The sequence below is a fragment of the Caretta caretta genome, chromosome 9 (assembly GCF_965140235.1).
Source record: "Caretta caretta isolate rCarCar2 chromosome 9, rCarCar1.hap1, whole genome shotgun sequence".
Classification (NCBI taxonomy): Eukaryota; Metazoa; Chordata; order Testudines; family Cheloniidae; genus Caretta; species Caretta caretta.
In genome coordinates this window covers 84,300,947-84,326,918 of record NC_134214.1, presented here as the reverse complement: position 1 = coordinate 84,326,918, position 25,972 = coordinate 84,300,947, and the positions used below count along the sequence as shown (strand labels likewise).

At 41.6% G+C, this 25,972-nt stretch overlaps 1 protein-coding gene across 2 annotated transcripts in view; it reads right to left on the bottom strand.

The window, feature by feature from the left end:
* CAPN6 (calpain 6) overlaps positions 1-25,025 on the bottom strand; it is a 79,781-nt gene extending 54,756 nt beyond the window's left edge. Inside the window, exons 1-2 of one of the 2 annotated variants that reach the window (XM_048864883.2) lie at positions 24,919-25,025; positions 15,306-15,485 (exon numbers count right to left, since the gene is read on the bottom strand). In XM_048864883.2, the coding sequence (XP_048720840.1) occupies positions 15,306-15,470 (165 nt within the window). In that variant the 5' untranslated portion in view covers positions 15,471-15,485; positions 24,919-25,025. Of the gene's footprint in view, positions 1-15,305; positions 15,486-19,534; positions 19,623-24,918 lie in introns of those variants that run through there. The other variant, XM_048864884.2, reaches the window with a different exon arrangement.
* Positions 25,026-25,972: the final 947 nt, after the last annotated feature.

Sequence of the window (25,972 nt, the reverse complement as noted above, 5' to 3'; positions counted from 1 at the left end):
CCAGCCCCTGATGCTGGCTACTCACAGAAATCCCAGATCTTCTGCCCCGAAAGGAGCAGTGTGCCCCCACTTTACTAGTTTTACCTTAAATCACCACTCTTGTGAGCACTTATAATAAACCAAAAGTAGGTTTATTTAAATAATAATGAAAAGTTAACAAGAAACAAGAGTGGTGGGAACAAATGGTTCCAATACAAAACAAAATGATAAAACACAAAGCTGGGTCTACAATTAATAGTTACCTTTCCTCTCTAATAAAGTAGGTTTTCCCCTGAAAGTTCAGCTTGTTGCAGAGCTGGCTGCCTTCACAGGAACCAGGATCCAAACTTCCATGAATACACTCCCACTCCACAAGAGGTTTCCTCCTGTGAATGGATCCAGAGTACCTCTCCCTCCTTGGTATTACACTGAAACAGTCTTTTGTTTCTAGTCATAGTCAAGGCAAACTCCTGTCTTGTTGTAATGTTCCTTTTTTACTTCCAGGTGGCTTCCTTGCTGTTATCTCTGATAGTTTTCCATTGATAGTCTTGGGTTTGAGCAAGGCTAAACAATTGAGCCTGGCATTACATCACCAACTAACCAGGACAGGGTGACAACTCTCTCTTGCTTGAAGGAGCTATCACCAAAACATTATCCCCTGGTGACTAACTTTTACTCCAAGTCCATCAAGCATACTTTCAATATAAGTACATCATTCCTTAAACAATACCCATGCATACATCTCACCATGATTATGAATCTTGACAAGTTACAAGCTTTTTATGGGTACCTTACATGTTGCTCTTTATAGATAAATATCTTGGAAGATATATGTTTGGTGTAGTGAGTTTGTCAGGTCTAAAGTGAGAGGTGTTTGCAAAGAATAGGGGACCTTTTCCCTGGGAGCCTCTGTCGCAGAAGCCTGTGCTAAATATTACATGAGGTTTTCAGAGCTTCCACTAACTCAGAGTTTGTGGCTGGACTCCAGAGACTTGTGCTCTTCAGTATGCTTATCTTAGCAACAGTCTGCAGAAGGAATCCAAGCTCTAATTTGAAAAGCAGATTCCTGTCTAAAATTGGAAGTGGGCAAGGTTTATACAGCTGAATGTAGCCCTCTGAGGCCTGAATCTTGGCTATGGACAGCATCAGCTGCTGGATTCTCTGCACAATGAGCATTGTTCTCTGCTCACAGTCTAACCAATCATCTGGGCCAGTCCAACAGGGACAAAGGAACAGAACCCAGACAAAACAGAGAACGAGCGTTCTTAAGAAGAACAAAAAGTCTCTGGAAATAGACAAAAGCCCTTTGAGAAGATGACTGTTTTTGCTGATGTATCTCCAGGAACTTCTCCATGATCCTTGGATTCCTTTCCCCATACAACATTAATGCATTATCCATCTGGAATGGTTGTGTTTTCCCATTACTCTTCTTATTAATCAGATTCAAAACTGGCCCTGATGGGGCAGAAAGTATAAATTTATTTTATACTTTCTTTGCTTTTTTCTAAAAATAAAAATAAAATGTAATTTAAAAAAATGCTTTGTTCATTGTGTTCACTCTGCTTTCAAAATGTGATGGATTTCCGCTGGATTCAAACCGGCATAACGGTGTGTACCCAAACCCCAACCTCCTGCTACATCCTGCACTGCTCCCCTAGCAGGGTGCCTGCCAATATTCTGTGCATGATGGGGCGTCGGTGGGCGTATGGGGAGAAGAAGAATCCCTTCTGACTCCACATCTGATGATTATGTTTGGAATCAGAATGGAGGATATTGGTAAGGACATTATGGGAGGTGCACAGAGATTTTGGGGCGTTCCTCTGGGTTTATACTGGTCTACTCAAGAGCAGAGTTTGACCTTCACTTTTAAATTTGTCTTTAATGCAGGTTTCAGTTAGAACATGATTTTCACACAGTTCTCTGGTGGTTTAACATACATCAAGTGAGCCTGCAGCGAAAGGCCTATTAATCAATTCGCTGCATTTCAGCGACTGAGATTACTTAAAAAAAAAGAAAGAAAGAAAGAAAGAAAAGAAAAGAAGAAGAACAAAAATCCAAGGCTGCAGAAGATGTCAACATAACTCTTCTCAAACCCACACCCCTGACAGTAAATGCTCTAATTAAAGTGTCTGCTGGAATATGAGGCGGGACATGCAGCAGAGCGTCTGTCAGACTCAGACACGCTGGGAAGGGATCAGTGTCACTGCTCTGGATGATCCATCTCTGAACACAAGGAGTAGACTCAGGGATTCTAGCCAGGATAGTGTCCTTTTCACTGGGGTCCCGTAATCAGAAGCCGTAAAACATCAGGGGACAGGTAATAGCTTGCTACTGCTGTCTCTTCCACGCAGGCAATAAAGGCCTTTTTTTCTTCTCTTTGGAGAATATGTTCCCTCAGAGATTAGCTCACAACAGCAGCAGACAAATCACAACGTTAATCTTAAACAAAGGGGGATTATGTCGAATACTCTGCTGCCTCTGCGATTTCCCCAGACCACTATGATGATGCCAGTTGTCAGCAGCGATTTACATGGCTAATGTGAGATGCTTTCTCCTAAATGTCAGTTTGATGAAGGAATTTAGTCAGCTATATTTGTAAGGGTCTTGTCTCAACTCCATGCATGAGGTTTTATATCCAGGTAATGCCGACATGTAACTCACAGAAATCTCTGCAGAATGAGATGAAGAAAGACTCAGGAGGGGACAGAATCTGTTTAGGTTGGCAGGAATCACTGGCATTTGTAACCAAAAAGTGAAACGTAACTTATTGTGAGGGAGGCTAAGGAAATTCTCTGCAAGTTTCCAAACAGGTGTGAACGTAAGCAGGCCTCATTCTCATTCACACTAAGGCCACTTTACACTGTAGCTGAGGTGGGTGTGCAAACTTTTCATGCATGGACACAAAATGGGTTGTACACATGCCAGTAAATAGGGGGAGACCGTAACTTACCTGTCTGCAACCCCACCTCACTTGTATCCACCGTCTGCCTAAAATTTTGGTAGATATTCTATGACTGTGGTGTCAAAGTGCCATCAAAGTTAAGGAGCACAACAGTGGTTCTCTCACACACTGTTCCTCCGGAGTGGGGATGATTTTGAATGCAAAGCATTTATTTTATTTTTACACGGTCCCAAGGAAGAGCTTATTTTAACATCAGGAGTTTGCATGCCTGAGCTAGGTCCCAGGAGGTTGATAATACAGACCTTTCAAATTTTCACATTACATTTGAGCACCTGTTATAACAAATGAAAACTTACAGGAGAAGATATAGACTTTGAAACTCAGTCTGCGTCCCTTCTTTTTCCATCAGTGGACCATATTGCCACAGGTGTTGATCCCACATTATTTGGTGAGGGAATTCCTTCCATTAAGATTCCCAAGTCTAACGCTGCCTGACTCTAGTTTTCTTTTATGTTTCGAGGTCATGACACGTGATTATGTAGCTCATTTTCCGCAGATGTTGCCAGTGTAACAACACCTACAGAAATCCACTCCTGGATGAAGAGCTGTTGGCTCAGATGCAATCTGGGAAAGTCCAAAGTGATGCTGGTGGGGAGTGAGAGATTTTTTTTGAAGACTCAGCTGGTACACATTCTTGCCCCTCTATTGAGCACATACATCCCTCAGTCAAAGCAGTGCAAAACATCAGGGTCCTGACTGATTAATCACTGAACCTGGACGATCAGGCAACATCCCTGACAAACAATGGCTTCTTCCACCTCCCTCTTTTGCCCCCTTCCTCCCAAACAAGGACATGACCACAGCAAATGATGCATTTGTCACCTCTTGACTGGATTACTGTGATTCAGGATCTGCAGCTGAATGTGAGAAACTTGTGAAGGCTCCAGATGGTGCAAAATATGTCTCATCTACCGTTCAGACTCCTAGGAGCACCTCATGCCTGTACTCTGGTCCCTCCCCTAGCTCCTAATCAGTTTCTGCAGCCAGTTCAAAGCCTTGATCCTGATTTTTGGAGCATTAGAGATCATCAATGCTAAGACAACTGTGCTTCTCTGGGACAATGCAAGTCACTAAGACCGAAATAAAACATATGAGAACCAGAGACAAGACTTTCTGAGTGGTTTTGGACAGAGAAGAGATCAGACTAATCCAGTATAATAAATATTTTCCTCATAACAAGAAAAACAAAAATAACACTCTTCCCCAAAAGCAAAAACCAGAAATAACCCCCAAGGCTTCCAATAACCAGAGAAGTTAGAAAAGCAAAAGACATGCTCTAGGACAGTGGTTCTCAACCAGGGTTAAATGTACCCATGTGGGTACGCAGAGGTCTTCCACGGGGTACATCAACTCATCTAGATATTTGCCTAGTTTTACAACAGGCTACATAAAAAGCACTAGCGAAGTCAGTACCAACTAAAATTTCATACAGACAATGACTTCTTTATAGTGCTCTCTATACCATACACTGAAATGTAAGTATAATATTTATATTCCAATCGATTTATTTTATAATTATATGGTAAAAATGAGAAAGTAAACAATTTGTCAGTGATAGTGTGACTGTGACACTTTTGTATTTCTATATCTGATATTGTAAGCAAGTAGTTTTTAAGTGAGGTGAAACTTGGAGGTAAACAGGACAAATCAGACTCCTGAAAGTGGTACAGTAGTCTGGAAAGGTTGAAAGCCACTGCTCTAGAAATCTTACTATGAGAATCTACTTAACCTGGGAGGAACTCAAAATTGTGATGATAGGTGTCAATATAAAAAATTCTAAGGCAGACAGAAAACGACCAAAGTTAGGGTTGGAAAAGAATATTATGATCCAGACTGGTTGTGAGTAGAACCATCAGCTGAACTGTCAAGAACAAAAGCATTGATGATTGATCTGGAAGAATTTCTGGGGATAACTGGAGTAAATAAATTTATAACAGTAGAAAGAAGAGCAAAAAAAAAAAAAAGAGAGAGAGAGAGAGAAAGACCATGAAACACAGAGTGGAAACACAGAGAGGGGAACAAAACTAAGGAGATGTTCACATGGATATTAAAATGTCACCTTCTGTTCAGAATTCACCATTCAAAAGAATCAAAAACTTGGGGGGAAATGATGGAAAACATTTGAGAACAAACAATGTTTTAAAGCCTGGAACTATTTGGGTGGATGCCATCTGAATATCCTGTTCTTCCTGCTGACTTTCTAAGATACATGGAAGTCCTGTGTGACCTTTCATGGGACACAGTCAACAATTTCTAATCAAACATGAGAAAAATTATGTGGGACTTGGTCAGGTTATCAATTAGAGTGGATCAGAAAAATGTTGTTCTCCCTCCCCTCTCCCAAGTGGAAAATTTTCAACAACCCTCCTTCCCCCTCTCCCCATCAACATTTTCAGAAAATTGCAACTTTTTAATCACAAAAACAGAAAAACAAGATATTTTTTGTTTTTGACTGAATATTTTTGGTTTTGGAATTTTCAAAGAAAGATTAAAGGTTTTCAAGCAGACCTTTTCCATGGAAGTGTTCATCTAATTGAAAATGCAATTTTCTGTTGGAAAAAGTTTCAGTCAGCCAATATTTGATCAGTCCTATGATTAACTAAAAAATAATCACAAGAACGTATCTGTGTAGGACTCAAGTCATAACTATGCTGTTCTTTTATTAGCACCGTCTACGCTGAGCCATTACCTATTATGTCCTGGTGACTGCATCAAGGCCCTTAGGGATTCTAATTATTGCTGTATTTTGATTGGTGCATTATTTATACACATTTAGGGTATTACAGTTGTTAACATCAGTAATGAGAGGACAGAGATGTGAATGATAAATTATACACTTTTGTCTCCGCCTGTCCCTGAAACACAGTCTGAATTATTCTATCCTAGTGCAAGCCTTGGAGTGTTTCGTTCTGATGGATGTTTTTTAAAACTCCATTTGTAACTGTTATGACAATTTTTAGGAATCTCCTGTTTTGCTTTTCCACCCTGTCATTGAGGATGAGGCTAAAGTCATTTGCTCATCTGGAACTCTTTCTCTAAGACACTAATTTGTCAATTTTTCAGGGGCAAAAAGAGGGCCTACAAGCAGAGAGAGAGTGTACACAGGGCCAGACATAAGCCATTAAAACTCAGCATAATCCTTCATCAAGCCCATTTGAATTAGTGTACACATGGGAAAAACTTCAATATTTTAATACACAACTATCCATCTACACATCTTTCACCTGATAGGTAAATGGATAGGTAAATGGAGGTTATCTGTTTGAGGAACTACATAGCTAGCTCTTTGTTTTTGTTCAAAAATGAACAGGATTCCATTTTCAGTCTAAATCCTAGAGGTTGGTCCAAACTGGATTATCAAACCTCACCTGTTGGAATTTCAGAAAAAGGAAGATTTGAATCCCCCCAATAAAAAATGCAGCCTTAAGGTTCAGTATCTGTGCTTTTCTGGGGAGTGGCAAAGTGCTGTAGGAAAGCCTTCCATTGACATTTATATAGCACTCTTTATGTGCACGGTGCTGTATACAGTGCCCATCCTCTGGGCAGAGGACTTCATCACAGGTCTAGAGACTGATTCTGAACACTAAATTAGCATTAAGGTTATTTTTTTGGACTGCCACTAAAGTCAAGAACAGGACAAACACTTCATAACCAATAGTCAACACAAATATCCACATACATTCCAAAGGATAATTTTAAATGAGGAAAGAATGCTTGGTTAAGTGTTGTTGTCACCTTTCTGGGCTTTAAAGCATGGGAAAGACTAGTCCTAATATACAAGAGCAATACCAGGATGCTGCTAAAATCATACACATTTAGTTTTAATTAGTTAAGCTTCCTCTCTCACACGCACAAAGCTTTAGTCTATTTCTGTCACTCCAGGATAAGATGCAAAGGATAACTCCTTGTGGAACCTTGTTTTATAGCAATGTGGGGAAAAATCTCTATGCCTGGCACTGTATATTTGCTGGTCCTGCTGAAAGGTAGCAAGAATCAACCATCTTTATGAAACCAAATACAAAGAGGCCAGATTCTGATCCCAGTTACCTCAGATTTACACCAGCACAGCCAAGATAAGAATCTGACCTGAGATCATTGTTTTAAACTGTTCTGCTAAGAATTTTAAAGGCTGCTTTTTGGACACCCATTTCCCATTAAAATGAATAGGTAGCAGGCATCCAAACCTCCCAGGTGTCTTTGAAGATCCCATTTTTAAAGTTTATGAATTCTGAGTAGCAAGGAGGCAAAAGTGGGATCTTAGAATTGTGCCAAGGCCAGCCACCTTCTTAAATCCTCAACTCAACCTTATTAAAGTCTCTAATACATTCCAAAGAGCTCTATAGTCCGAATTCCAGTTTCTTCAGCAAGAAAACAAGGCTCAGAAGGGAATGAAGGTTAAAATGCAACTTGTCAAAGAGATACACATAACGAAAAAGTCCTCATTACCCAAAGACCTTGGTTTGGTAGCAATTCACTGTGAATATCATTGAGGGTTTTTTTCCCATCTGGCTGAAAATTACAACTAACAACTTGAAGACAATGCGACTTAATAACAACTGCAACGTATGCGGAATGTCACTGCCATTCTCTGCCATTTGAATGTGCAGTTGCTAGGGTAACACAAGTGAAGAACATGCTTTAGTATTGCCACATGCATCTCTGGGAGCTGTGCCAACATCTGAGATACGGCAGCTGGGATGGATTTTACATCTTCTTCCCCAGGAGCCACTTTTCCCTTTTACAACTGAAACTAAATCAGCCAGCTTTTGGAAAGCAGCTATTCACAGTTAGAAGAATGGCATTTGTGTTAGAATGATGGATGGTTATAGCAGGGCTCCGAGTAATCGGGAACCAAGGACGCCGTAACCCCTTATCAAATCAAGTGTTCTGTGTTGGTAGACTTCATTTACAGGTTTCTATGGAATGCACAGCTCATTATGAGTACTCAGTGCCAGGGTACCAAATACACAGGCTAACTAAGGAAGATGGAAAATTTACTGTCATTTAAACGTGCCCAAGATCACATCATATATAGATGCCTACATCAGATATACTTGCCTACGCAATTTCAGCCTGCACGGCAGGACTGTAATATTTCTGCCTAAACCTTCCAATTAGCCCTCTGATTGCCACATTTAAATCTGAAGAAGAGCTCTGTGTAAACTCATAAATTTGTCTCTCTCACCAAGCGAAGTTGGTCCAATAGAAGATATTACCTCATCCATCTTGTCTCTCTCATATAAATAAACATTAAATTTGGATCCCAAACTTTGCGAAGTTCCTTAAAGAGATACTGTCAAAGTTTTAGGTCTTAAAGTTTGCTTACTTTAAAGGCTGTTTTGCATATAATTCTTTATACATCTTTTTTAACAGATCCTGCAGGTTGAAGGGGAAAACAAATTACACCAAACACACATCTTGGTTTATTTCCTGACAAAGATGAAAATATGCCTGGTCTACTCTCTTAGCCTATGCGCACAACTGTGTTTATGGTAGGACCTAGAATAAGTCACATGTTTGCATTGTCTCATGGTTGGAGCCAAACGTCCCTTGAGAGAATCTGGAGGTCAAGATCAACATTCAAATCTGCTTTTAACAGAAAGTCAAATTTTGGCCCTAAAGTATTAACCACCCTTTCAGTGCACTTATGGTTAATCGCAGATAATTATTAAGCTAATATTTGGAAGATTTAATAATCCCCGAGGAGCCCCTTTAATTGCCTTACAGGGCAACTAATGTATCAATGTGCCTTTAAATGGCAGTATATGGTCTTATAGTTGTTATACTATAAGTCTCAATGTTTCATATATCATTTGTGCAGGACAACAATCATTGTGTGAAGCATTATGACCCCTGTGATGCAAGGAAAAGCAGTCACCGGAACTTTACATTAGATTAGTGCATGTTAAAGTCCTCTGATGTCCTTTCCCCCCTTTCCTTCAATGCAGTCCACTTCCTCCTTATTTCAGTACCAGAGTACCCCAGGAAGAAGAAGAAGAAAAGAACCATAAACTGGTAGAGGTTGGGTTTCGTACAGCAATCTGCATTCCCAGGCCACATTTGATATTCTCTCCAACGCCTCCATGTGCTGAAAGAAAACAGGCCTGTGATCCAGATAAAAAGATTCCTGAACACTATGAAAGTTCAGCTGAGCTTATTTAGAAATACACATCCACGATCCCAGAGTTGTCTATTCCGCATGTGCTTATAGTTCAACACATGCGAATGAGGCATCATTTGGGGCTTAGCTGTTTGTATTAATTTGCACATTCGCTGACCACAACTTTCAAAGGTGAAATGCAGATGCTCTTAGGGGACTGTCACTAAAAACAATTAAAAGCACTTCCATTGCTTGAGGCTTTGCAGTGATGTGTTTTCTGAACCTATCTGGTATTGTTAGGTCAGTGCAGACAGATGGGAAGCTTTGGGAGTCTGCCAGCTCTGAATCCATCTTTCAGATCAGGGCCCTTTCCCACATGCTCACATGAAACAGACAGGAAGAGGAGGAAGGGCTAAATTCCTTCCACCAACTTTAGAGCTGACAAGGTGTTTTGTAAACAAAGGGCACATGGGGGACAAATTGCTGTCAGAACACTAAGCCTACTGTTTCCTCAAAGGGAGCTCTGTAATGTTCCTCCAAAACCAGTCTTGACAACAGGAGGGGCTTCAAATGCCCAAGTCAGCACTCACAACGGGCCAGAGGTTTTATTCACTAGTTGCTAGGATGACTGACAGCCCTTCCAGCGCAGTTACAAGGACCAGCATAATCCTGAGAAAATGAGCACTGGGACGGAGAGCCAGAACTCCCAAGTTCTAATGCCACCTCTGCTGTTTGCTTGCTGTAGAGCTTTGGGCAAGTCACTTCACCTCTCTGCCTGAGTTTGCCAGTCTGTAAAATAGGGACAATACTTACCATGCCTACCTGAGCACCTGGTGTCTGTACAGAACTTTGAACACACGGGGCCTGGCTTTCCCTTCTCTGACACCAGTAGTATGTTGTTGTAACCCCCCTGAAGGCACTGGAATTTCACCTATATCAAGTTGGGGTTGTAGAGAACTGGGGCCATAAACAAGACAGCAGCTTTTTAAAAACCTAGGAGACCCAAATAGTGAACCATGTTTATGCAGTCCCCAGCCTCGTAGCTAAATATCTGACTCTGGACATGATGGCGTTAATGTGTATTTAATAAAAGAGAGGGAAAATGAATCCATTGTGTTGTTTTGTCTCTGGGACTCACAGTTTCTTGAGAGATGGCAAATAACATCACGGCAACATTCCCAGCAGGAGTCTTTCTGTGTTATCTTCCAGGAAAAGAACCCACACTGTCTTTATAGTGTGCTAAGGCACAGATTATATTCTATTCATTGCTGTGCAGAGCAAAGCAAAAACACTGTTTACAACCACACAGTAAGCTGCTAGGCCTGAGAAAGGGTCAACTGGGGAAACCCAGAGAAGCAAATTATAGTTTCTCATTCTGGAGGCTCAGACTATCACTTTCCCCCACAAATAATTCGGAAAGGAAATCCTATGTATAATCAAGGATGTTCTCTCTTAGCAGGGGAATCATCATTATTATCTGCTTACCACTGACAAAGATAGAATTGGGATTTAATATCCTTTGACAGGAAAGCCTCTGATGATGATGCCTTAAACTTTCTCAAATTTAGTTTAAATAATTAAAAATCCTAAATCTCCCCCTCAGGCCAATTGCAGCGTCCATTGGTGTTTTCATTAGACGTGAAGTGCCAACTGTTCATTAGAGATTGGTGCTGACCATAACCGCCAAGAGTAGGCAGCATTTCCATCCAACAGCAATGGGTTAGTGTGGGTACAGAGCTGAGGACACACCATACTACCAGTAGGAGGCTGGGAAGAGAATCCCTGTAATTCTCTGGGTTAGTCGAATGCTTCCCACAGAGGACGCTCATGCTTCCCTCTAACTCTACCCCATGCTTCAAAAGCTGGCAGGGAGAATGGAAACTCCAGGTAAACTGAACGGGAGGGGTTGATTTGAATACTACTAGATGGACATTTTTCTCTTTGATTTTTTTTTTAATGGAAGCTAGATTTTTCTTTAAAAAATAAAATCAAAGATTTTCTCAGAACGTTTGTTTCAGTCAGGTTCCCCTCCCCTTATTTTCAGTAAAGAGGTTTGGTTTCAATTTTGTAAAAATAATCCCCCAAATTTGCAAGACATTTTGAAAAAAAAAAAGTCAAAATTCCCTGTGAAAGACAACTGGCATGTTCCAACCAGCTCTCCGAGCACACAGACAGCCCCTTCCATTCCAGGATCACAGCATACTTCTGTAACCCTTCTGTCCGTCAGAGTTGGCAGCAACAAGGGCCGGGTTCAATATCTAGGGGATCCATTCCAATAACACAATGCAAATTGGCTCGAGCCCCCACCCAGTGACCTGGGACAACTATATACCACCCCCGCTGGGCGCCTCCAAGAGGCAATACTTCCCCTCTCGCAAGCACATAGTCTGAGTGTAGCAAAAGCCTTTTAATAACAGAGAGAAACAATGTGGCATTATGTTGGGGAAACACCACCAACAGGATTCATAACACAACCCATGAGCAAAAAAAAACCCACCCCAAGCAAATTGGGGCATGCCCCTTTCCCTTTGGTTCTTGCGTCCAGCAACCCCAAATCACTCAAAGTCCCAAAAGTCCAATGACCCAAAAGTCTCTGTCCCTGGTCAGGGCAGCCGCAGAGTTCGAAAGTTTATCTGCGGAGCTTTACCTCCCAATCTGGGCGGAGATGGGACGGGGGTAAGAGGCACCTTACATGATCTGAAGCTGACCGCCCCATAGCTGTGCTCCGCTCCGCCAGCCGCCCCATGAACTCCTTCACTCAGCTCCACTCCGTGGCCCACAAGCAGCTCCTGCCATCCACGAACTGCTCCGCGCCAAACTGCTCCACCAGCCTGTCCACAAGGCACTCCAGCCCTCCTGCAAACTGCTCCACCATATATCTTCAGGCTCCCCCACTACTTAACACAACGCTCAGTAATTTCAGCTCTTAGTCAGTTCAGCTCTTTGGTGAATTCAGCTTGTAGTAGGGGAGCCTCACTGCTGGTGCACCATTAGCCCAAAGTGAGCTCAGCAGCTTGTAACTAGACTCCTAACGGAATCAAAATTAGCTCTGATATTCCACAGTGGAGAGAGGAGGAAGTGCAATTAGCATGTAAGGCCCTCACTAAAGGGCCCATGCCACCAAGTATTAATACTTGTCCCCAGCCTCTCTCAATTCACAGAGTTTTGGAACCCGTGACAATTGCCTAGCGAGTTCTACTTAGTTGATGGTGAGTTCCTCCATCATAACAAAAGGCCAAATACAGTTCCAAGCACAGTTCCCATAATCAGGGTAATAACAATTTATTCTTCCTGCCCCAATAACAGAGACACTGGGGATCCCACAGCAGACAAAGTGACCATTTGGGCAGCTGTGGCCTCATTCTAGGCGGTGTGGGTGTGCCTATGCAAATGAGATCGGCCCCTGAAGTTCTTTTCCACAACTTGCCACACCTCACCACCAGATGTCAGGGTGGAGCTCATCCTGACACTGCTTACACTTCCATACATTCAGGGCCGGTGCCTGCCAGGCCCTGATTCCACCTGGGAAGGGAGCAAGCAGCTTCCCCAGCCGTGCATGGCCCACGTAAGAGGCAACCCGAACTGCAGAGCCTACACTCTCATGGCACCCCTAAGGCAGCACATGGGTCAATGGCCCTGGTCCCCCGCTACACTGTCTCATGGAACAGAGCTGGAGCAAGAGTGGGGAGGGAGGGAGCAAGCTTCATGCCATCAAGAGGTGTAAAAGGAAGCATGCTCCTTGCCTGCTGGGGAACTCTGGAAGGCATTTAAAATGCCTCCCACAGATCCCCTGGTGGCACTGTGTCTCTGCTTTGCTCCCAATGCAGGGCTGTGCCTCAAAAGCACAGCTGAACCCTCACTGCTTATGCATCAGTTCCCCCATGAAAGTATTAATATCCCCATTTTGCAGATGACAGGGTGATCTATTCTGATTTTCAAAAGCAGCAAGTGCCCAGAAATCCTGTTGATGTCAGTGGAACTGGAGCTGTTGATTGGCCTGCTTTCTTCAAAGGCAAGGATATGCTCAGTCAGCAGACCATGCTGCACCAATGCACTGTAGAGAACAAGGTGCTAGATACGCCAAGTAGAGTTAGACCTTTCTCGTGCAGTGGCTGCCCACCACCAACGAAGTACTGCATTACAGCATGAGCAATGGTTGGGACACTTAATGGGGAAGGCTTTGAGTTACTCCAGAGAATTCTTTCCCAGGTATCTGCCTTAACATAAGAACAGCCCTACTGGGTCAGACCAAAGGTCCATCTAGCCCAGTATCCTGTCTATCCTGTCACCTGCCAATGCCAGGTGCCCCAGAGGGAATGAACAGAACTGGTAATCATCAAGTGATCCATCCCTGGTCGACCATTCCCAGCTTCTGGCAAACAGAGGCTAGGGACACCATCCCTGCCCATCCTGGCTAATAGCCATTGATGGACCTATCCTCCATGAACTTATCTAGTTCTTTTTTAAACCTTGTTATAGTCTTGGCCTTCATAACATCCTCTGGCAAGGAGTTCAACTGGTTGACTGTACGCTATGTGAAAAAATACTTTCTTTTGTTTGTTTTAAAACTGCTGCCCATTAAGACACTTGTGAGTCTTGCCCACATAATCAGGGTCTAACTCATTGCCATATTTGGGGTCAGGAAGGAATTTTCCCCCAAGTCAGATTGGCAGAGACCCTGGGGGGTTTGGCCTTCCTCAGCATGGGGCATGGGTCACTTGCAGATTTAAACTAGCGTTAATGGTGAATTCTCTGTAACTTGAAGTCTTTAAACTACAATTTGAAGACTTAAATAAAATTTTCTACCAAATTTTCTGTAGGGGGCTGCACCTTCCTTTGAAAAAATGTAGTACTGGACACTGTCAGAAACAGGACCCTGGATTAGATGGACCCTGGGTCTCAGTCCTTATCTTCAAAGTACTTCATGGCCTGGGCCCCTGGCCCAGAGTAACAAAAAGATCATCTAAAGCTCTGGGACAAAGACCATATTCAACAGATGTGCTACTCTGGCACAATGGAACTCTCTAGAAGAAGAGTAAAGCTTGTCTGTGCAGGAGACAGAACTTCTCCAGAGGTAGCCTGAGACTGTGGAATTCACTCCTCCAAGAACTAAAGACTATCATAAACCTCACTGTCTTCCACAATGTGCAACGGGCCGTTTTTTGACCTTGCCTTCTCTAATATAAGCACATAGCAACAAGTATATTTATAATAAAAATAATACCTTACCAAAAAAAGACACTCCTCTACACACGCTTTTCCCTCTGAGGAGAGGATCAGAGAAACAACATGTGACAGATGTGTAGTCATGTTGCTTAATGCATTACTGGAAGATACTCAGCTACTAAGACTTCTATTTTATGGTATAGAAACAGATATAGAATTGAATGCTGTATGGCAATTCTTATGCTGTATGGGGATTCCAGAAGTGACAGATAATGAAGTGTGTTATGTTCGTGGCACACAAACAGATGTTATATAAAATACTCTTGCTGGAAAGTTGCAACATAACACTACTTTCTTTTTAAAATCCAGAACCTTACACACAAGAATCAAAAACAGAGAGAGAGAAAGCAGGCTGTTCCCTAAGGCAGAGAGGCACAAATCATGCCACCTTCCTGTAGGCTGGCACATTTCCCTACAGAGCCCCCTAGCCTGAAAGGAGGACCAGAAAACCCCTTACAAACTTAAAAGTAATTGCTTGTAATTTTGGTAAAGTTTTCAATACATCACAAATTGAAACCATGATTGACCAAGTCTGTCACATTATTGTACTACTTCTGTCAGCACAGTAGTCCAAAAAGGGACTTCTCTGCAGACTGACCCAGGTAATTAATATTTTACTCCAAGAACATACTACTGTATTGAGTGATCTGTTACAGATAGAGTGTTTTCAGTGAATTCAGAGAATATTGATTTAAATGGAACTAAGATTATAGTCACCTCATATTTCTGGTTTTATATTAGAGAGTTATCAACCATAAAAACACAATTAGTCATGCACAGCATTTAGTTTACATTGTGTCTTTCTATACTAAGGCATTATTGTAGTCTGGACAGCAATTTGATGCAGGAAGTCTGTTGTCTCTACCTTACAACTGTATGAAATAAATGGGGGCAGGAGGTGCAGGACAGGGAGGAGAAGAATTGTTTTGTAAATTATATTTTACCCCTGAAGGGTAAATAGGAATTAAAAGGATTCTATTAACCTTGCAGATGAGTAGCACAAACTGGGCTCCATTCATCATGAATGGTGTAAATTACCTTTGGCCGCTTCCATTCCACTCTTCCAGGGGGGCACCTGTTGTAGAAAAGGGATTCATCCGATGCCGGAAACTCAGGATCTTCAAAGAGTCGTCTTTGTTTGATGCACTGCTGCTTGAGTTCATGATACTTCTGACCTTTGAAAGATTTCACTGATGAAAACATAGTCCTCTGTCCAGCCTAGATTAAGATTAATAGTTTGTGTAAATTTGGAACCCACTTTAGAGTGTTTTAGAGATTCCCCCCGTCATGCTCTTAAAACAAACAGATTGCACAACCAGTAGTTCTGGGCAAAATTATAGACTGATGTCAGATAAAAGGTGGATTACAAATTAGATTAGGCTGGGGTTAGATCATGAAGTCTTAAAAGGATTTATCTTTTCGGATATTACACAGGCCCTAATTTTTGAGTAGGAGAGAACTCTGAGGATGCATCTCATCAGGAAGAATAATGAAGAAGATTCTGGACAGAGCAGGTGCATGGCATTTCCTTCTTGGCACATGGTTCTAGGGTTCTTGGAAGGTAAACTCTGAACAGAGTGGGTGTGTGCTCCCAAACTAGAGTACCTGGGAAGGTTTTTGTCTCCTTTCCATCTGGTGGGATTCAGAGTCATAGGATTTAAGACTAGAAGGGACCACCAGATCATCAATTCTGACTTTCTGTATATCACAGGTCACTAAACACCACCCAGCACCCGCACCTTAACCCCAACAACTGAAATGAGACCAAAATATTACAGCCTACAGGAGACGAGATTATGATATGCTACAGGGAGGGACTAGGAGGGACCGAGGTGCCCCAGGCCATCACAATGGCAGGGAGATGATTAAATAAGAGATACCCAGATAAACCTGGAAAGTGACCATACAAGACCATTCCAAGCAGAGTGTGTTTGTAATCACCCGCTCCTCTCTCCAATAGCCAGGTAGAAAATGGGGCCCGCTAATTGACTTCTATGCATGAATAGTGAAGAATAGAGGTGGGTGAAGACTGCAACACAATTTCCACAAGAAGCTATTTGAATTTTTAAAGGAATGTGCTTTGGCTGTTTTTGCTTTTTCCAGATATTTTAGTAAATTGATTTTCCTGACAGCAATGTTCATAGAAGCAGCAGGTATTTGAAAATACTGGTGGAAAGTGAATAGGAAACTTGCTTTCTGTGTTTGCATTGATTCTAAGAGTTATGACTATGCAATTAGGTAACACAAACATGCCATGTGATTTAGGTGACCAATCACACAGCTCAAGTATTATATTTGCAGTAAACATGCTACAAACCAGGAATTATTAACAGAAATTATTCAGGATTGTCTATGGCTTTTATAACATTTTGCCAGACCCATTTTCTACACAGCCAGGCTGTTGGAGAGAAGAGGGGGTGATTACGAACACACTCTGCTTGGAATGTCTTGTATGGTGAATCTTTGCCTTTTCTTTCCCTCATATTTTCAGGGCCACATTCTCCTCTTTCCCTGACATGATCGGCAATAATAAAAATACTGTCACTGAAGTTGAGGATACTGTGTGTGTAAAACATCCTTGTAGAGTATAGGAAGCAATAACATGCGACAGGGCATGCAATTACAGTTAGAGCTGGGCAAATAACTGATTGATTGGTTATGGGGCAAAAACGCAAAAGCCAAAAAAGTTTCATTTCAGGTTGAACAAGATGTTCTGTTTGACCTGAAACGTTTCATTTCATTTCAGGTTTTCTTACCATTTTACGATTATTAAAAATAAAATTGAAGCAAAAATTTTAAATGAATAAACATTTTGAATTAAAAAAACCATCAAAACATTTCATTTTGAAAATGTCAAAACAAAACATTTTGACCTTTTTGGAAATTTTCTTCTTTTTTTCCCCCAAGCTTAAACCATTCAGTGAATTTGATATGAGTTTGCAAGATGTGTTGATTGTCTCAAATATGCATTTTTCAGTGAACAAAATTTTCATCTGAAAAAGTTCACCCAAGTCTAATCAAAGTATCAGAATGATTTTCTTCAGGTGTTAGCACCTTCACCCACTGGAGTGGAAGGAACAATCTGATATCAGATGTGTATCCTCCATTGTTGCATTTATTTGCACATGGACTGAAGCCAGAATCTGGCCCAAAGGTGTAACTAAACATGGCAGATTTTCTTTAGATCTGTATTGATGTTAATTAGTGTATGTGGAAAGGCGCAGCAGAGACTGGGTGACTACTCTGCACGAGAAAAGTGATAGACCATGATCCTGTATTTCTTTTCCATTCTAGCTCTCTTGGGCCAAATCCTGAAGTGCCTGCTTAATAAATTCTCCGTCTTTACTAAGGCAAAACTCCCATTGACAACAAATGGGAGTTTTGCACAAGTATAAAGACTTTGGGGGAAATCCTGGCCCCACTGAAGTCAATGGACGTATTTCAAATCCCTTCAGGATTAGACCTTTTACCACCTATGTGATTCAAAGAGGAAGATATTTCCTTATGTTAATACAAACTGCCTTCAAGCTCAACAGTATGTATATTGGCTGTTCAGGGGCGAAACAGCTCAGTGCTACTGTATCCTTCTAAACAGTTTCCCTTTTCTTAAGGGCAATTCTCTTCTCATTAATGATCCTGAAAGAAGATACCCTACTTGGCAGTTGGTCTCCAAAGACCAGGAATATTAAGTAGATTTGCTTCTTCCCCCACAGCCCCTGCCTGCTTCAAAGTCAAGTGCAGAATACTTCACCAATTAAAAAAAGAGAGCGAGAGCTGAGAAAAATTAATTACTCTAATTTGAATGGAATAGAGATAATTACCTCTTAATAACACTCACTGACGTTCTCTCATTAAAAAGTCTCCACTGGCGGACTAAGATCCCAAACTATGAGTCTATTTGCAAGATACGCTTGTTTTTAAAATTGTTCCATGGGGATAAGTTTTTCAACTTGTCATTGCATAATTCACAGAGCTAGGTTTTTAATGACTTTACCCATCCCCCCTCTTGGTGTGCTGTACTGGATGGAAATTCCAATCCTTTCAGGATTAAAATCCCGCCCCAACTACTACACAAGAGTTTATATTGCAGCAATGTACAAAGGCAGTCATACAATAAAGAACATAGTCTAACCAGTAGCTGCCTAGCTGGCTGGGTCTACAGGGCAGCGGTGTTGGAAGGAGTCAGTTTTGCTAGTTATTAGGCATACTAGTGAGGAAGCCCAGGAGTTAGGCTGTAAGCCTGAAATTTGGGAGTCACTCGTACAATTCTCTGCTCTGCTACGGATGCCCTGAGTGGCCCCGGGCAAGTCATTTAGAGCCAGATCCTAAAGGTTGAAGCCTGGATCCAACTGATTTCTGCTACTTCAGTGAGGGTAAAACATCCACCTTTGAGAGTATGTTCCCTAGCTGTACTTCCCTACCTTGCAGGGGCATTGTGTTGTGACGATAACTATATTAAAGATAGTGAGGTGCTCAGATACGACAGTGACTTGGGGAGGGAGGGAGGAAACAGATGATATTGCCATGGGCCAAAGGATGTTGTTTCAACAGCATACCCCCTAGTCCCTTGGTAAGCTACTATAAAATATTTACACCTTACACTGCTGGCACTTACTGGACTTACAAGCAAATACAGCAAGGCTTGGCAACCTCTTCGGTGTGCCTTGGACTAGGGCTCAGTACGCTGTCATGTGATGAGAAAAATCTGTGTAATGCTGGCTAATGACTGGTCCTAAAATATATGACTACAATTTGAGAACCTCCTCAGCATTGCTATATAGGCTGGGCTGCAGCAAATAAAGAAAGCAAGTCCTTCAGACAGAAAAATCCTGCAGGTCAATCGACTCTAGTAAAGCTATCCCCCCTTTGGCTTTATCAAGTTACAGTGGTGCTCTTTACTTTTACGTTCTTTAGACTCTCCAAGCTAAGCTTCCAGACAATGGAATGTCAAGCCTCATTCACTTCCCTACCCAGTACAACACAAACAAGCAGCAGACCTGAAAGCTTATTCGGGGAGGTGCTGGGCACCCACAACTCCTGTTGAAACCGACTGGAATGGAGGATGCTAAGCACCTCTCAGGAACTAGCATCAGGGTTGGAAGACTTTTTCTAAACGGTTCCTTTCCAGGAGATTTTGACTGGAATAAACTCATCAGCACAGACAGTGAAGATAGTCTAGGCGGTTCTCCTTTCTGATAAGATCCTGCTCACATGGCCCCTTCCTTATTTTAACTGCAAGAGAACAGTATTATTTGATTTTTACTTACAATTACTATCTAGCCACACTTCCCCAGCTGGAGCGAGAGTGCAGAGCTAAATCACATCCAGCATAGCTGCAAATAGAGTCCTGGCACCATCAGTAGTTCTAAAATTAAAGGGCCATCAACCTGAAATCCAATCTGTTCAAGGAGACTTAAGAACAGTTTCAGGCACTATCCCTCTGAGTGCCCCTGCTGAGTTTTAAGGTTTTACAATAACCTTTTTTAAGTTTCTGTGCCCTGGTGCTGTGTAGAAGACCCACAAAAACAAAACCAGAAAGCTCACTAACTGCTCATGCAGGGAAAACAGTCAGAATTATTATACACAAAGCACTGTCAAATGCACACCGTAAACATGCTGAAAATAATGGAGAAAAATATTTCTTTGCTGATCTGCTAGTTTTGGTCATCACAGGTGTGACTAAGTAGTCCCATGTAGGTTAGAATGTTTCAAAAAGAAGTGTGATTTTTAAATGATGTCCTTTAAGCACAGATATCCACAGCGGGTGTGTTTTGCTGTCTACAAGCATATCTTCTTTTTATAGCAGTGAAGTTGCAGTGAAGTCACAAAGGCTGTTTTCATCCTCATAAAAATAAGCACAAAGTTGCTTTTCAATTCTGCAGGCCAACATATCTCTGAGAGGCTGCAACAATCACTGCCTTCTAAACTGGATCTATCTTCAAAGAGAGGGGCCTGATTTACTGGAAATGCATTTATTTCATTATATATCCAGACAGACTGTTCTGTACACAGAATTAACAAACACATGCTTCCGCATAAAAGCCAACAAAAAAAGGGAGAATTTTTATCCACATATATATTGTATTTGTTCTGCAATTGTGCATGGTTTTGGATAAGAGTTCTCTCTCCTTCCAGCTGAATCCTGTAGTGAAGACCACAGAAGACAGACTTAGGACAACAAACCCCTCAACCCCCACCCCCGTCTCAAAATTTTTTTATTCCATGCTCCATTAAGCTTTTTGAGATGACCTTCATGTACTTCCCTCATCCGGCTGGTGGAGGGGGCTTAGCTGGTAGGGATAGATATGTGAATAGCATCTGTGCAGGGCTGCAGAACTTTTAAGGAGTTGGGCTACTGGAACTAGACCGCCATTGCACCCAGATTTTAAATGAGTTCAATCATTTTTCACAGCCCAAGTCAAGATTTTCAGTTTGTTTCATCCACCCCACCCCACCCCCATTTTTAGCTATGCTTGTGTAGCCTGCTAGATATTTTGTGCCAAAAAACTTTCTTTGTTCCTTTGACTACTCCTGTTTAAAAAACAAAGAATCTCACAAGCAATGAGCAAGCAAAGTAAAAAGCCAGCTATTTGATTGAGATCAAACATACCCTTTTGGTATTTTAGTCAACATGCATCTCTTCCTGGTAGCATGCACTCCAAAAACTCACTTCACAACGACTAGACCAGTAAACTAGTTTTGCAGCCAGAAGCTTTAAATTACTGCTAGCTCTGAACTACTTCCCTGAAAGATTCCTAATGTAAAGAGGTTCCAGGAAACAAGGAAAAGAATTTTACAGTGCTTTGTTTCTATTTGCTCAGATTTAAGGGCTTTATAAAGTGATGGTTTTTCAAGTCCGTACTAACAGCCTGGCTAAATTCAAAGCAGTTGTGAAATCTGTACTTTGCTCAGAACCATTTTGAAGAGAAACATTTTCATATGTTTGCTGACTTGCCAAGTTATATTACATGATCTGAGTTCTGCTGGTAGCTAAATTGACCTGAAGCATTATCCCTTTTCTTGTCCAGCAGTAAGTCACTCTGTTAGAAAAGAAAATTGAAAAGAAAATATGTGGTTAACTATTAGATAGCTTGGTACTTTCTTAAGCATGTGAAGGTTTCTCTATCCAAAACTAGCTTTTAGTTCAGTAGAAGAAATGTTGTAAGGGAAAGACACACGTGAGTGTAAGGCTGTGTAACCAAATAAACCAATAGGTGCCAAGCATTTTTAGTTGCACAGTTATGGCAGTCCTCTTGCTGTATGTCTACAAAGGGGAAAACTAGCTACAGTGTCTTGCCTTAAACTTTCTAGTGAGAATATTTGTCCTTTATCCTGTATATTCAGACCAACTGGGGAAATACAGGAGAGGGATGGTACTATGCAGACAACAGCACCAGGCCAGAGGTAACCAGATGGGACTGGCCATTACCAAGGGAAACAGCAACAACTGCTATCAGTAGATGGTGTCGGGGACTCTAGTGAACTTTCCATTTGCAGCCAGATTTAATTCTGAAGGTGAAGAAGGACATGAGCACATGCATTTTCTGGTACTGGGAGGTACCAAAACTAGCAACAGCTCTGCCACAGCTACATTATGATGTTCTAATGAAGCTTTTCTTTTTGATCACACTATGACGATGTATGATTTCAAAAGGAATTATTTGGGGAAAGGTCTGTGGCCTGTCTTATAAAGGCAGTCAGACTAGGTGATCACAATGGTCCTTTCTGGCCCTATTAATTTGCCCCTACACTGACTATGGACTGGGAGCTAGGAGAGAGGAGGCTTATGTTACAAAGAACACTATAGTTTGAAGGGTAACTGAAGCTTCATGGCCCAAGTCCATCCTTGATGTGACTCCATCTGCTTCACTGAAGTTCTGCAAGAATGAATTGGACCCTATAGCTTGTTTTATGGTTTATATTCATGTGATACACCCTGTCTGAATATTTTTTTTAATGAACGTAGCAGGAGGGAATTTTTCAGCACTGGGTGAAGCAATTCCTAAGGGCTAGACTGTGACTTGTACTACAAGTATTATTATGTTCCTTCACAGGCTACCCAAACTGGGGTTCAGGTCTGCAACAATAAACAGGGCTTCTTGCCTGCTTATACCTTCCCTGGAGAAAGTGGATGGGGAGTAGATGGGGGAATGGGTGGAGCCTTGGTACCATGCCACTACTTGTTACTGTGGAGTGGGTAGTAATTTACTTCTGGAACTGGCCAGCAGTAAATTAATCTCTAGGCTCAAGGTGAAAGCAGGGATGGAAATTTGAATCACATGTATGCCAGGGAAGCACAAGCCCTCCCAGGGCTACTCCTGGGGAGATGGAGTTTATGCACAATCTCTTGGTCAGGCAGTGTCTGAAGTCACAACCTAGCTTTATACACAGCTGGCAAACATTTGGAGATCCTTCTAGATGAAATGTGCTATATAAATGCAGGAGAGTACAAAAGTGGCCCTAGGCTACATCTGTGCAACCCTATTATCTCTGGATTATGTCATCAGTTACAAATTTGTAAACTCACTTCATGCTAATGAGGTTACTCAAGTGCTTCAGAGCTGAGCTGAAGATAATAGGGCTCCTCAGGTGTAGCTAGGGACCCCTATTACTGGTGATGATGCACAAGGTGGAAGGAACCCAGCTGAATTCTCAAAGCCCAGACTGAGTTTCCAGGGCTGGCCATTAGAAAACAAAAATTTGAATTTGCAAACCAAGTAAACTCCACACGTGTCAAAAAAGAGTTGGCAATTATGGAACTCCATGCTGCCACTCTTTCAGTCACAGCCACTCTGAGTCCCTCCATGTGTGAAGGAGTAGAAGGATCTAAAAGAGCTTGATTCAGCAGAAGAGTCGGGCACATTTTAGAAAAGGATGGTGCATGAATCAAAGCTACATGGGGGGGGGGGGACCAGCACATTTCTGCTGTTCATGTACACATGCGGACACACAGAATTCACTTACCATTGTATCCCTTCTAAGGCAAATGCACTGCATCTATTCTCACGTATGGAGTACCTTCTTAAAAGGAATATGTATACCTATGATCATGTTTTGTGTATGCATTGGTGACCTTTTATCCATTTTAAAGCTACATCAGAATGTACACATAGTAGTAAATATTATAGACATACATTTACCCAAGTTTGAGTCTTAAGGAGATTATACAAGCATTTTTCTTGTCCTACTTCTCAGGTATTCAGAAAGTAGGAGCGTAGCATGCTAATCTCCGCTCACGAAAAAATACAGCTGAGATACTTCGTATTTTTGTCTCCTGTTGTTTTCTCTGAAGGGGCGTAGCCCCAAATCACACCCAGTTTGGTGCCTCGCACATTATGTAGAACCCAACTCTATTAAATTACTCCTAACAACCCGTCCTTTAAACAGATCAGCAGAGTAATTCCCTTTTTACAGATGGGAAAATTAAGGCATGAAGGTCCAGATACTTAAAAATACCTTGGTGCCTAACTCTCATTGGTGCTTTTGAAAATCCCGTTAGGCACTTTTCTGAATCTTTAGGTATCTAAATATCTTTGAGGATCTGAGCCAAAGTGGCTAAGGGACAGATTTTAAGGCATTTAATTGCCTAATGGGATTTTCAAAAGCACCAAATAGGAGTTAGGTGCTTAATGGAATTTTCAAAAATACCTAGGTGCCTATCTCAATTTTTAGGTACCCAAATGCCTTTTAAAAGCTGCCCCTAAGTGATTTATCCAATGGTCATAAAACCAGCCACAATTAGTTAGTTATTATTCAAATTAATTCCAGAAGCACTGGGTCAGAGCCTTAGACTACACTCTTGATTTGGGAAGGAAATAATCAAGCATGTTTGAATGATGATATATTTGCAATTAACACTAGTGCAAGCCAGGATAGCATTAAGAATAAGTGTACAAACTAGAGAAAGTGTGCCAATAGAAATGTTTGTGGAATCCTTCTAGACATGTTCTCTGCTTGAAAATAAAGCAGGCAATTCTGTCTTCACAATTCCTAAAAACTCTTATTCCTGCTTTCACATTCTATTCAGTTTTAACGATGACCATGACAATTAATGATTGTGAGTGTGTCCATGAATAGCAGGTATTCTTGTTAAATTATTTTGAATGCTTACTTATCCATGATGCTAAGCACCTACTTCTTGCTAGATATTATCAACATCTCTTTTAAAGAAAGATTTAAAATGCCCACGTGAGACTTGCAATAGAAAAGTCCCCAACAAGAACTGACCATACTTTTAAGAAATCAAAGAAGGTGCAATTCCATACCCCCTGTGAAACTGGTTTAATTGTGAAATTGTAATCACATTGTTTATCAACACTTGCCCTTCTGATTTTTTTTGTCTGTGTAGAAGTCACACCTGTAGAACAGTCAGACTCCATGTAACATTAGACTGGTTATCTCAGAAGAAGTAACTGGGTAGTCATGGTTTTACAATCTATCAGTTACAAAAGCCTTAATCAGAGTTCAGTATCAAACCCAGCCATGATTATCTAAAGTATGTATGTTACTGTGTTAAAGTAGCATTTTCTTACTGTGGATATCAAAGTGAAATCGCAGTGGTGATTATCATTACTATAAAGAGAGTTTTGTTTCTGGTAACAGATGAAGCAAACCCACTAAACACGTTAGCTTTATTAACGTTGGCACTTACCTGGCTTATATAGTCTCTGCTCCAGAGCTGTCAGGCAAACAAAATCTCCAAAATCAATACTGCAAACAAAGAGTCCCTGGCTTCTTAACCTGAAATTTCTTTGGACTGTACCAAGATCTGATCATCAGAGGGGAGGCTCAGAGTAACTTCAGAAATTTTTGTCTTCCAGTCTAACTTCTGCGTGCAGTAGCTGATTATGAGTCATAAGGGAAAATATTACTAAAAAGAACAAGGATGCTCTCTCTTATTTATTCCATGGTAAACTCTTGTAGCCATAAAACCAGTTAACAAAGTGATACAATTTTTAAAGAGTGGATGATACGGGAAGGGAGTTTTGTGAGGATTTTGGACATTCCTTTGTGACAAACAACATATTCTACCACATCATAAAAACGGTATTCCTTATTAGTTTGCAAAATATTCTTTGGTTAAATAGGGGATATGTCAGTGTTTTGCTTCAGCTTATCCCTTCAACTCATCTCTGCCAGAATGTGCCATTATAAAAAGGTTGAAGTGGAACATGGAAGTGGTTTCACTGAGCCTCAGTTTTTGCTGCATCTCCTGAGCAACAGAACATAGCAGGCAAAACCCAGATGAGAGGCAAAGGTGGCTTTTTGCCACCTCTGTGCCTTCTGAATTTTGGGGGGCTGCCCAAACGCCAGAGACTGCTCTAAGTTATGGTGGCCAGCTAGGGGCCACCAGGTTGCCCTGAGTAACCAGAGCACTCTGTTCTGGCTACAACCCCTCATATGCTCTTGGCATATGCCGAAATTGGGTGTGGCATAGTGTCTCTTCTTTGGTCCTAAAGCATCTGGGGAATTCATCAGCATTGGGGTGTCCACAGGAGCAGCATAAAGGGGCTAGAATGTGGCCCAGAATCAGGGCCATTGGGAGGCAGATTTGCCTAGTGGTCTGTGTAGGACTCAGAGTCAGGAACTCTTGACCTCCTAATCTTGGCTCTGCCATTGACTGGCTGGGTGAACTTGGGAACGTCACCTGAGCAGTGATAATGTTCACAGCTTAAATAGATGTCTTCTTACAGTAGCCACCTTTG